Source organism: Balaenoptera musculus, chromosome 10, assembly GCF_009873245.2.
Source record: "Balaenoptera musculus isolate JJ_BM4_2016_0621 chromosome 10, mBalMus1.pri.v3, whole genome shotgun sequence".
Lineage (NCBI taxonomy): Eukaryota > Metazoa > Chordata > Mammalia > Artiodactyla > Balaenopteridae > Balaenoptera > Balaenoptera musculus.
Genome location: NC_045794.1, coordinates 76,820,902 through 76,834,330, shown reverse-complemented (window position 1 = coordinate 76,834,330; position 13,429 = coordinate 76,820,902). Strand labels below are relative to the sequence as shown.

The 13,429-nt window shown below is 35.8% G+C and overlaps 1 protein-coding gene across 2 annotated transcripts in view; it reads left to right on the top strand.

The window, feature by feature from the left end:
* EEA1 (early endosome antigen 1) overlaps positions 1-13,429 on the top strand; it is a 135,926-nt gene that overhangs the window by 37,693 nt on the left and 84,804 nt on the right. The window contains exons 2-3 of one of the 2 annotated variants that reach the window (XM_036865414.1): positions 3,860-3,952; positions 11,090-11,215. In XM_036865414.1, the coding sequence (XP_036721309.1) occupies positions 3,860-3,952; positions 11,090-11,215 (219 nt within the window). The remainder of the gene's footprint in view (positions 1-3,859; positions 3,953-11,089; positions 11,216-13,429) is intronic. The other variant, XM_036865415.1, reaches the window with a different exon arrangement.

Here is a 13,429-nt window from a genome sequence, read left to right as displayed (position 1 = left end):
GGTTCCTGCCTCTCTAGCAGATGCTTCAAGATTAATAGGTGAGTCCCCTTCACCTATGGTCTTATGCACTTTTCAATTTGGTGTTTTTGCACTGGTTTTCAGGTCAAGTTAATCTGTGTGCAAGTCCTTTAAGAGCAGGTTTTCTATTCTACTTTAAGAGTAGCTTTCCTGGACATATTTCCCGTTGGTTTGCAAAACCAGGTGTTTTGGAGGCTCTTCTCTCTTGTGCAAGATCTAGGGGTTGGGGTGCCTGATGTGCTCAAATCCCTCGTTCCTCAGGGAAAGGATTCGTGCCTTTGTGGTCTCTCCCAATAGTGGATTGCTGAAGCTGAGGTGTGGTTTTCATATCTTCTCCTGTCCTATGCATCTTGTTGCTGTCCTTTTATTTTACCCTTTGTTGTGGAGGTTCTGTTCATTCAGTTTTCAAATCCCTTTCTGGGGGAACTGTTCCATATGTGGTTGTACATTTGTTGTGTCTGTAGGAGGAGGTCAGTTCATGATCTTTTTATGCTACCATCTTGAACTCTCCCATAATTTTTCACTTTTGTAAATAATGCTTTGCTTGGAATGCCCATTCATCCCTGCCTGGAAAAGTTTTGATCAAGCTTCAATCCCAGACACAGTGCTTGTTGGGTTTACAGCTTTAAAAAGTTGTTGCTTATGGCAGGGGGTAGTAGTTTTGGCCAACTTTCTGAGTTGCCACAGTGGGCCTGGCTTCTTGTTACCTATCACATGTAGGGTGTTTTGGTTCCTATTATCTCTTTAGAACTTGTTTGCCTCTATCTACTTTAGTTCCCAAACTCTATACTCTGTGTGTTTGTTTTATTTTTTGTCCACTGAGATACTTACCTTGTGTTTGAGCATACGTCTACAATTTTAACATTAAAAAAATTTTAATCAGCTATTGATCTTTGATTGGAGCTGAGGCAGCTTAGTTTCTATGCTAACTGTGAGTGCAATCTGGACTGGAGTTGTGGACACTCTCTCTTTACCATGGCATATTTCAGTGCTTTATATCCCTTACCCTATTCCACATTATCAGTTTAACCTAGTTAATAACCTGTTTGTGTGTATATTACTTTATTTCAAACATATGTATTTTTTATCAAATACAGTGTTCTTATTTCTGCCCTGTCTGCTCTTGTGCATTTTTTTCATGTATTTGGAATGATTGTCATTTTATTTAATTAAATTTAACTTCAAGAAATAAGATTTTTTTCAATTACCACAACTTGCATTGATCTCTTCTTTCTCAGAATTCTGCTCACATTCAGAGCTCCGCCCTTTAGCATTTAATTTTTTTCAAATTGTTTCCTATCTCTTTTTTTACACATTAGCTTGGTTTCCCCAGCCAAGTTGTATAGTCTACCTGAAGGCTTGCTCCTTGTTTCTCTTACATTGTCCTCATACCCATTGTCCTCCATTTGGCATGCAGAGCTTTATAGAATGTTAGGTACTTCATGGGAGATGGGTAAATATCTATTGAAGAAACCATAAACAAAGTGAATGTGTTTTGTACCTTTTGGTCACTGTAAAAGATATCTAAATTATGTAATAATTTTCCTAAAAAACACAATTTGGAAGATATTTATCCCCTATCATTTTAAGTTTTTAGCACAAATTATTCTTATCCCATTGTATTTACAAAGTAAAACTTTTTATAAGTGTAAATGTTAGAATGCTTTATATTGTTTCCTCAGGGTCATTGTTACTGTAATTGCACTTCTCATTGAAGTGATGGGATTTTGGCAGCCTAATAATGGAAAAAGAAGTTCTTAGACAATTTAGCAACAATTGGAGGGAATGAGGGAATGTGTGTAAAATATGCACATCAAAAGCATCTCATGATGATTTTATTGTTTCTTCTTTTTTCCCCATGCCTCTTGGACTTACTTAGGTCTGTTTACTAGGATTATTTTAGGCAAATTTAGGGAAGGGTATTTTTGGTGATGATAATAGGATTATGTAGATATTTCTGTGAATTGCTTGTTCTCAGGCAAGGTAAATCTCAGGTGAAAAGCCACCTGGACTCTGGAAAAACTTAGGATACAGAAATGGGGAAAGTGTAGTTCTTGGGAGGTACAGCTTTTGTTTCCAGTGCTTTTGGGGATGGGGTCAGTAGTTTTAAAAACCATTATGATGTGAAGCTCTGAAATGTTGATGAGTCAAAAATGAATTTCTAGTTTTATACAGTTATTTATATTAATTATATAATTAAAATGCTCTTTAATTTTTTTACTATTTAGTTACTTTTTTTGTCACATGCATGAGTATATCATCAAACTCAGATAGCAGGCTTTTATTTATAAATTCATGTCTCAAGTATATCATTTTGGGAAAGAATTTTGCTTTGTTTTTTTGGAGGAGGGTAGCTGATGTAATAGTTCAAACATGAGAATGTTGTGGATGTTAAGTGAACACAATAAAGACATACTCTGGATAAGTTTAAAAAGTTTTAAAGAGTTATGTTTTGGGAAAATATGATAGGAATGTAGATCATCCAATTTAGACAACTGATTATTTTTAATATCAAAAATTTCTCAATGTAAAAGTAATTTAACTATGAATCTAAAATTCTGAAAAAAATGTAGCAAAAACAAAAACTGAGAAACTAAAGACCAAAAAACCCATAATTGTTTCTTGCTAAAGAAATCATTGTTTGCATTTTGGGATATTTCCTTTGAATCTCTTTTCTTATATAATTAGTTTTTATACATAATTATAATCATAGTACACACATGTTATTTCATTTTTTCTATGCAGTTTTTATAATCCTTAATTTAATTGATGAATTTTGAAGTAGTATCAGTTCATCCTTCTTTGGCATTTATGTTGAATATGTAAGTGATGTACAGGGTGTTCATGTTTTGAGACAGATGTTTAGCGATTTGTTCTCAATCTTGGGTGCTTGAGGTATATCTCAGTGGAGATGTCAAGTAGTATGCGTTAGTGATTAAGTATCAGACTGCTCAAGTTAAAATCCTTTCTTCCACTTATTAACCATGTGACTTTGGGCAAGTAACTTAACTTCTACACCTTTATTCTCTCTTGTATAAAGTGGGAATAATGATACTGTGCACCATAAATGTTTTTGATAAGGATTATTGAGTCAGTTCTTGTGCTCTGAATCTGTCTTTTAGCCAATATTTTACTAGATTTCCAGTTCCTTTAATGTCATACCTAAGTATGATGAATAATAATGTTAGATGATAAATGTTGCAGGAGAGAAAAAAAAGGCCTTTAACCCTCCAAACTGTATATTTGATGATGGAATATTAAGTATTGGAAACAGATTGGTAATGGTTGGCATGGGAAGTAGATGGATGGGTGACTAGATAATGTGGCCTGTGTTGACCTTTTTAGCTCCCCTCAAATCATTGTAGTTCACTTGACGTAGTGGGGAGCAATGCAAGAGGAATTAGAATTTCAGCATTTTAGTTCTGCTTCTTTCTGATTTTTGTTAACAGTAGAATCTTGAGAAGTCCCTTAGCTGCTTTGAATTTGTTTTCTCATCTATGGATATAACATTTTACCTGTCTCTCTCAGAGATGTCATTATGATTAAATAAGATATTCTGTAAAAGTGAGGTGAAGATGATAAAGCACTATATACAAAAGTAAACTTGTTATTAATTTAAAAAGACTAAAGCTGAGAGGAAGGCAGATAGAGATCTTGATACAGTATTAGGTCCAGTCAGTCTTTAATAAAGGATAGCTTCTAGTGCTGTTTGTTATTATTGAGAGGACATCTACCTTTATGTGTAAGGCTAGCCCTGATTACTGTTTAGGTTATTAAATAGTTTATGAATTATTGTTGATATTTACTTTTGATTTTTTTCCCCTTTCTGCTTGTGTTTCAGACTCTGGGAGAGGTTGGCTCTCAAGGTTCTGATTTAGATTCATCATCAGCTCCTATAAACACAGTGGATGTCAATAATGAAAGCTCTTCGGAGGTATGAAAATAATAATTTGGCAATAAATATTGTTTTATTTAAGGAAAATATTATTTAAGGAAAAATAGCAAATATATGGAGTAACAATTGATAATTTAAACTTTTGTAGGGAAAGAGCTCATAAATCTTTCTTACAAATTGGAATGCAACTTTTGAACCTCACTTGTAGATAGATAATAGTGCTTAGTTGTGAGACTGCGAAAGTGTATATTAAGACTGAAAAATAATATTGACAATTTATCTTTAATGTTAAAGTCATCTCAACTTAATGAAGATTTAAAAATCTGTTTGTAAAGAATTACCAGTTAATTAGTATCTACTTATGTGTTTGTACTGCCATGAATGACTAAGCTAATGAAAAATTAGATGAACTATAACATTTATATATTATTTGTTGTCTTCATATGACTCTGTAAGAACTTCTGATAGCTTATTAAAAATTAATGGAGAAAGTAATAAGTCTAAAAAAGAAATAACTCAAATTTTTTTGAGAAGTCAGCCTTTAGAAGTTGCTACATTACTATCATTATTTTAACAAATAATATTATACTCATTATAGAAAAAAGGAGATAATGGTAAAGAGAACATAAAAACCACCCCATAACACTGCCCCCTACAGAGATCAAACACACTCACATTTTTCTGCTCTGACAGTTTTTGTCAATTGCCCCTTTCTCGGCCCAGCTTGTACCACCTACCCAGTCCCCTTTTCCCATATTCTTTCCATCTCTTGGTTGGTGAGTCTATTATGGTATTGTTTCTAGGTATTTCTCTATCCATTCATTTCTCTGTTTTGTCTCTTTTTGACCATCTGTCTTCATGTATATGTATATTAACCATAACAAGATCGAACAAGGCTGTGAGAGTGAGAAGTAAAGTATCAGTTGAACTTTATTAAGAGCAAGTTTAAGTAAATATCTTTAAGGAAAACATTCCAAACTGTATTTATGATATGATGAGTTCAGAGAGCTAGGTTGTAACCTTGGAAAGGAATTTAGTAGTAATTGTTGACCTCATTCAGACCAAAAACAACAAAAAAATCTCCAGTGGGTAAATGAGCAGTGCCTGATAATCTTGCTATATTTTCTTATTAGGCTCCCTTTTCTGCTCTCTGTGATAGTTGTACTCTCTTCTTTGTCCTCAAACCTTCCATGTGTCTTACCTTAGTCCTGCCTTCTCACCGTCACCTTCTATACCATTGAGAAAAGATGAATGTTCTCATTTTGTCCCTAAAACTATACTTGCAACTCTATTCTCTTTATTACTTTAGTATGCGGAAGACAGGTCTCTTTTCCTATCAGATTTCAGTCCTTTCCCTTGTGCTCTGGATTCCATTCTCTCTCACATTCTCAGCTTATCATCTCTCCCTCATGCAACTTTGGTTTTTACCTATGCCACAAATTATTCCCTTCAGCATACAAATACTGCTCTAGAGGTGCCACTAACCTGGGACTCCCTTAAATTAAGTTCGGTACTTGAAATTTTTCAGATTACCCACTAGTGTAAATTTCTAACCTAATTGAGAGCTATTGGTGATTATGAATTCTCAGGGGGTATAGTTTTTTTCCATATGCCCAGTGTTAAGGTATTGACTTGTTAAGGTCTCAGTTGATTATCTCTCCCCACCTCTCTCAATTTCTCTTTTCTCTCAGTCTTCCCTTTTACCCCTGATGTTGGCTTCCCACTTTGACCAAATTCTAAGGTTTTAACATTGTGCCCTTAGCATCCATCTAAATGGGGATTTGGAAATATCATGGTTCTGCAGGATTTTAAAAAAATCGTCAGAAATAAAGCAACACCTTGCTTTAGTGCTCATTTATATCATATTTTATATATTATTATGTATAATAATATATATAATAGTATCTTAGTATAGGTTATTATAACAAAAGCACTGAGAGGATTAAACAGCAAACATTTATTTCTCACAGTTCTGGAGGCTGGGATGTTCAAGATCAAGGATCTGGCAGATTCTGTGTCTGATGGGTGCTTCCTTTCTGGTTTATAGATGGCTGTCCTCACATGGCAGAAGGGGCAAGAGAGCTCTCTGGGGTCTCTTTTATTATATAAAGGTACCAATCCCATTCATTAGGGCTCCACCCTCATGACTTAATCATCTCCCAACGGCCCCATCACATTGGAGGTTAAGATTTCAACATATGAATTTTGAGGGTACATAGACATTCAGTCTATAACAAATATATAATCTGTATAATACATAATGTAATAAGTGATATCATATCATTTGTTCTCATCAGGACAGTTGTTCAGACTATTTAGTATATTGCATTGCAGAAGCAAATTCTTTGTTCACTCTTTATCCATTTCTAATCTGGCTTCCATCCTTAGTACCCACTGAAACACACTAATGACCAGCATATTACGAAATCAGAGCTTCATTTTCCTAGTCATTTGGCTAGGGAGAGCAGACTTTTCTTGGGGCTTTTTTGGTCGGTGTCCATTGAAGTTTCCAGGTAGCTGGCTTCTCCAGCAGCCAGTCCAGAATATATGAGATGAAAAGAAAACCCAGAGTACTCACCACTGTCTCAGTCCTTGGCTCCTGAGATCCTCAGCTGGTCTGCCTTCTTCTCTTTACCTTTCAGAATTTTCTTTTTGTTTTGTTTTATATATAATGCCTCTGGATTTCAGCTGTACTTAGCAGGAAGAATAGAGAAGTGTATCTGTTCCATTTTGTCTGGAACTGGAAATCCGACCATTTTGAAAATTGGAGTATTTATCTTTATTTTAAGGAATTATAAGAGTTCTTTATCCTTTGTCAGTGTTTTGATTGCCTCCTATTCATCTGATTAGTGAGGGAAGGATTCCTGTCCTAGGCTTATGGGAATAGCTAAACACATAATTAGACAAATGAGACAAATGAGAACAACAGCAGTTTATTAGTCACATATACTCACAGCCCAGAGCAGGAGGACATGGTGTGCCATGCAGGGCCACATGAGGATTGCACTTGGGAACAAAATGAACAACCAGGGGTTGTGAGAGGCAGGCATTGTAGTATCAGGAAGGTAAGGTGCCCCCTGGTTTCTAAAGGAGATGTGATTGGCTTGCTTGAATAATTCCAGGGGCCGGCAGGGAACCTTCTCAGGGATAAGCAGGCCCTGTGCTTGCTGCCTGTGAAGAGGAGGGCTGTTTGGCTAGAACTCCTTATCTGTGAGAGCAGAGTGGGGAGCGGAACTTGCAGTTAGGCCATTTGAAGCCCTCCCAGTTTCACCAGTTGTCAAGGCAACACAAAATATTGGGCCTTAATTTTAGGCCTTACACCACAATCAGAAATATGTGATGTGTATATTTTTTCTCAGTCTGTGGCTTGTTTTTCATTTTGTTAATGTTGTCTTTCAAAGAGAAGAAGTTTTAAATTTTGGTGAAGTGCAGTTTGTCAGCCTTTTCTTTTATGATTTTTGCTTTTTGGGTACTACAAAGTTTTTTGCCTACCCCAAGGTTGCAAAACTTCCTCCTATGCTTGCTTCTGATTAAAAAAAAAAAAAAAATCAAGCTACAAGGATATATTGTACAACACAGAGAATATAGCCAATATTTTATAATAACTATAAATGGAATATAACCTTTAAAAATTGTGAATCACTATATTGTAAACTGTAACTTATATATATTGTACATCCACTATACTTCAATAAAAAAAAAGACAGAAGAATTAAAAAAATTAAAAAATCATTTTAGCATGTACATTTAAATCTATGATTTATTTTAAATTATTGTATATGGTATGAGATAGTGGTTGAGGTTCATTTTTTCCATGTGGATATGGAAACCACATTTTTCCATATGCTTGTTGCAGTACCGTTTGCTGAAAATGTTACCTTTTCCCATTGAATTAAATTTTCACTTTTGTGAGAAATCAATTGACCTTATATATGTGGTTATATTTTTTTATGTTCTTTGATCCAGGCATAATGAACTGATTTTAAGGTGTGCCAAGTTTTTTCTTATCTTTGAACTTTTGTATATGCTGATCTCTATGCCTTACCTAGTCTTGCTTTTTCTTTTTTCTTGGTTAGCATCTGATTATCCTTCAAGTCTCATCACAGATAATTTTTCCAATAAACTTTCCTGACTCACATGTTGGATAGATGCTTCTTCCACATGCTTCTGTGGAAAAGAGTTCCCTGTCCTTTTGGTAATGATTATTAGTCTGAGATTCATTTATTTATCAAATATTTATTGTCACCAGACACTGTTCTGGGTGCTGGAGGTATGGCACTGAGTGAAATAGTAAAAAATCTTTATGCTGGTGGAATTTATTTATTTATTTTTAATTAATTTATTTAATTTATTTAATTTTTGGCTGCGTTGGGTCTTTGTTGCTGTGCGCGGGCTTTCTCTAGTTGTGGTACGGGGGCTTCTCATTGCAGTGGCTTCTCTTGTTGCGGAGCACAGGCTCTAGGCACACGGGCTTCAGTAGTTGTGGCACGTGGGCTCACATGCCACAACTACTGAAGATGTCTCTGAGGAGGGGGTAGCTCAGAAAGAACTGAATGAAGTGAGAAATCATGTGGATTTCTGGAGCAAGCGTGTTGCAGGCATGTGGAACAAGTCTCTGAGGTGGGAGCATGCCTGGCATATTGAAAAAGCATCCAGGAGGCTAGTGTGGCTCCAGCACAGTGAATGGGGGGAGGTTAGGTTAGTGAGATAATCAGGCCCACCTCATGTAGGGCCTTATAGGCTTTTGCACAGACTTTAGTGTTTTACTCTTGGTGAGATAGAAAGTCATTGGAGAGTTTGGATCAGGGAAAGGACAAAATTTATCTATATTTTTGTAGGATCACTCTAGCTGCTGTGTGGAAAATAAAGCTGTTAATGGGGTAAGGATAGAAGCAGAGAGACTGTTAGAAGGCTTTTACAGTGATCCATGTACACTGTGAGGGTGGCTTGGATCAGGGCAGTAGTGGAGGCCCTGAGGTTCTAAATGTATTTTGAAGGTAGTTCTAGTAGGATTTTCTGATTAGTGGGGTATTTTCTTTTACAGCTCTTTCAAGAAGCGTGCAGGGTTATTGAGGATGGGGTCTTTGCTTTATTTTACCATTGCATTCTCAACAACATAGCATAATGACATAGTAATCACACTCAGTAAATACTTTTTTAAAAATTTATTTATTTATTTATTTATTTATGGCTGCCCCAGTCTTAGTTGTGGCATGTGGGATCTTTAGTTGCAGCATGCGGACTTTTTAGTTGTGGCACGCGTGCGGGATCTAGTTCCCTGACCAGGGGTTGAACCTGGGCCCCCTGCATTGGGAGCCCAGAGTCTTACCGACTGGACCAGCGGGGAAGTCCCAATACTTTTTGAACGGATGACTGAATGATGATATGTGGAAACTTAAAGTGAAGAAATGAGTAAAGAGACAGGCAGCATAAAGATATTGTGGTAAAAAACAATGCAACAGTGCATTTAAAAAAAATTATTATTCTGTAGTTTTAATACTTGGGCCTGTGGTTGCCTGGAAGACAACCCTTTCATCAGTAAAAAGAAAAAATAAGTGAATTCATGTTCCTCACTTTAATCCCCTGGCTAATCTCCTTAAAGGGTTGTTAACAAGAGGAACAATGATATTAATGATAGCTAACATTTATTGAGTGTTTTCTTTGTATCAGATGCTGTGATAAGGACTTAACGTGTATTATTTAATTCTCACGAGACCCCCTCCCCCATATGGAGTAGGTGTTATTGTTACCTCATTTAACAGATGAGGAAATTGAAGGTAATATAAGCTACTAAGAGTGGTGTGAATCCAGGATTCAAGCCCAAGACTAGCTCTTAACTGCTACCCTGTCTTGCCTCTTACTTTGGAACCTTGTTTGTAGTCTTCCTCTTCCTTGCTATGATCCTAACGTACATCGAGGAACTCAAGGAACATCTTAGCCTCCCAGTTCTTAATGTTATCAGTGCCAATGATCTTTATTACTTTTCTTTTCTAGTTACTCAAGCCCATGGCAGTACCTTCCATCTTCTTATCAGGCAGGATAATTTTACCTGACATGTTAAAATCATATCTCTGCATTCCTTACCTCAACTGGCTATCCTCTCAAAAACTTTCATAGTCTCACTACTTACCTTCTTTGGCCTTGCTGATTATTTTAGATTTTTAATTTTTATTTTTCCTTCTAGTCTGTCAACCTTTCTTGGCTTCGTTTCCTTTACTCTCTAACCATACATCTAATGACAGTTAATATTTGTTGAGCACTTATAATGTCTCAGGCACTGTACTAAGCATTTTATATACTGCACAATAACTCTAGACAAATAGGTGCTAATATTAGTCCCATTTTATAGATGAGGAAACTGACATTTAGCAGGGTAAAGTGAATTTTTTAAAGTCATATAGTCAGTATTGGTTGAGACTCAAACCCACATCTATTTCTGACACCAAAACTCATGACGTTATAACCTTTGTAACCTATTGTCCTTCACCACTGTCTTCATTTAATTTACTTTCTCCCTGATACTCTGAACTCCTTTATTCTCTTATCCTTTTACTGTTCCTATCTGACAAAACCCCAAACCATAGATCAGTGTAACAGCCCACATTTTAAAATACATATATTGTTAGGTATGGGGAATTTGGGAGATTGTTTTAAAATGATTTTATTTGGCTCATAAAATTAGAAGGAAGGGTAACCTACTGGGAATTATGGGTATGGGCAAGAATGGGATCTTAGGCTAGTGGAATATGGTGAAGACTAAAAATTGCTTTCATCATAACAACTTTTTTGTTGAGAACATCCTCTACATAAAAGTATTTGTTAAAACTGCCAATCATTTCTTGATCTAAAATAAAAGCTAGCTTGCCAATACTAGCTCTCAGATAAGTAAGGACAAAGTATCATAAACAAAAAGAATAATAATATTCCAGCTAAAGCAACTGGTTACTCAATAAAATTGACCAATGGGAATCTACAGCATAAGGATGGAAACTAATTTCAGAGTCCTACTTTGGATAGGTCTTTCAACCTTTTGTACAGTTACTACTTGAAAATTTCCCTTCCATATACTAAAAAGAGATATACTATTATTTTCCTGTTATGTCTATTTTCAATGTTTCTATTTTGTTTCATAAATAACTTTTTGTGTATATCCTCCTAAAAGTTGTTATTTCACAGGGTTTCATCTGTCCATTATGTATGAAAAGATGTATAACTGCTATTGATTTGTCGGAGCATTACCAGAAAGTGCACGCTGAAAATGAGACAAGAGGACAGGAACTTCTTAATGACTCCAGTGTTACTGTGGGTCCTGAATATTTTGTTTTAGCAGCTTGGTTTTGGGTTGCTCAAAATAGCTTTGTTTTTCCTTGCCTCAGTGTTGCTTAACTTTTTCTGCTATAAGGGAATGTGGATTGCTTTAATTATGCATGCTCTAAGAAGGTTTAATAAGGAAAAGAGGCTCTTGGGAAGTTAGCTGTTCTTACTGTTTGCAGCAGTCTTTTTGTGAATCTTTAAACATATATAAAAGTTTAAGTTTATATTTTTGCATAAATTTTGCCATGAAATTTGAAATGTAAAGTGAATGTTTTTTATTTCAACCTTTGTAAGTTATATCTTTATTATGTAGTTAATGTTTTATTAATGAATGTTTTAAAATGCTTTAGGTTAAGATGCTTTACTCTTACATAGAACGAGGACTTTGCATGTGAACTGTTACTGTCTTTATTTGGAAAAATATACAGCATTAGAGTCTGGATCTACCACTGTTTCAGTCTTTGTTTTGATTCCCCAGACCTGTTGGAAGTGACAGAATGATATACACCTGTTATTGATCATGGGTCATCCAAATGTTTCTCTGTAGTATGTGAGGCTGGTGTATGCAGAAGGCTGGGAGTGGGAGCGAGTGAGGGGAAGTGTTGCCCATTTTCAGTCTGGAAAAAATTTCTCAGATGATCTTGATATATCTCCTTCCTTTGAAAATTACTACAGTATTCTAAAAACAAAGAGAGACGTAGCTTTTCAAAAAATTCTTTTACAAATCTTTTAAAAGAATGAAACTTTTTTTTACCATGAAAGACAAAAAAATCAGACTTACTCTTTCCTATGAGTTAATGATGTATAAGAAAACGATCTCACCAAACTTTCACTTATTTAACATTAATAGAGCACCTCTTTGTGCCAGGAATTTTGGTAGGTACAGGAGATAAAAAGGTAAATAAGATATGGTCTCTATGCCAGGAAGTTTTTATGATAGATATTTGCAAAAAGAGTACAATGTCTGATTCAGCTTGAGGGGAACTGCAGAAGAACTTGAAGAGGGGAACAATTAAACCAGACATTCTCTAGGGTGGTGGGGAAATGAGTGCAAATAGGAGGACACCAGTTAAACTACGGAGGCAGTGTGAGCAAAGATAGAGACATAAAAGATTCTTGGAACTCTGCTTAGCATTTTACCAGTTGTTTTTCTTCCAGAACATATGGGTCAACTTTTCTTTATGGGTTAGCCAAAATCAAAAGTGACTATCTTACCTACCTGTCACTTAAATAAGAACTTTCCTTTTAACTGAAAGGACACTTGGTACAATAGGGTATCATAAGTATCAAGTTAAGTTAAGTTCTTAGCTATGGTGGATCTGAGAAAGGATTACAGATAACTGAAAACTAACAGTAAGGAATTTAATGCTTTTAATCTTAAGTCAACACTGTGTGTGTGTGTGTGTGTGTGTGTGTGTGTGTGTGAGAGAGAGAGAGAGAGAGAGTGAGTAGGTGAGATATTTGGAATGATTAAGGGAAATAAAATGTAGCTGGCTATTTTGGTGTATTATTGTTTGCTGTTTTACTGTTTGTAAGTTATCTATCTAGCAACCTTAATTCCCTTGAAGATAGTTTACAAAAAATAGAGGAGTCTCTTAATATCCAGAATTAGTATCACAAAGCCCATGAACTCTATTCACGGGACATCCGCAGATATTCATTCTGAGCTTATTTTACTTTAAAAAAAAAAAATTTGTTTTTGGCCACGTTGGGTCTTAGTTGTGGCATGTGGGATCTTTCGTTGTAGCGTGCAGGCTCAGTAGTTGTGGCGTGCAGGCTCCAGAGCGCATGAGCTCTGTAGTTGTGGCACGTGGGCTTAGTTGCTCCACGGCATGTGGGGTCTTAGTTCCCTGCCCAGAGATCGAACTGCGTCCCCTGCATTGGAAGGTGGATTCTTAACCACTGGACCACCAGGGAAGTCCCTTTACTTTTATTTTAAATGAGTGATATGGTTTAATAAACTTTTTTTCCCTTAATCTATCCTTCCTATCCATATCAGGCAAGCATTGCTAGAAATAGCATAGGAATAATTTTTAGAAATGATTGTTGAAAGACAAAACAGTGTGTAAGAAAAACTATAGAATGTGGGTACAGGAATTAAAGAGACTTGCCAGAATTAATAGAGTGGAAGACACCCATTCAGTGATTAATATTTATGCTTCTGGGATATTAAGCAAAGGTTTAATATCATCTGTTTAAGTA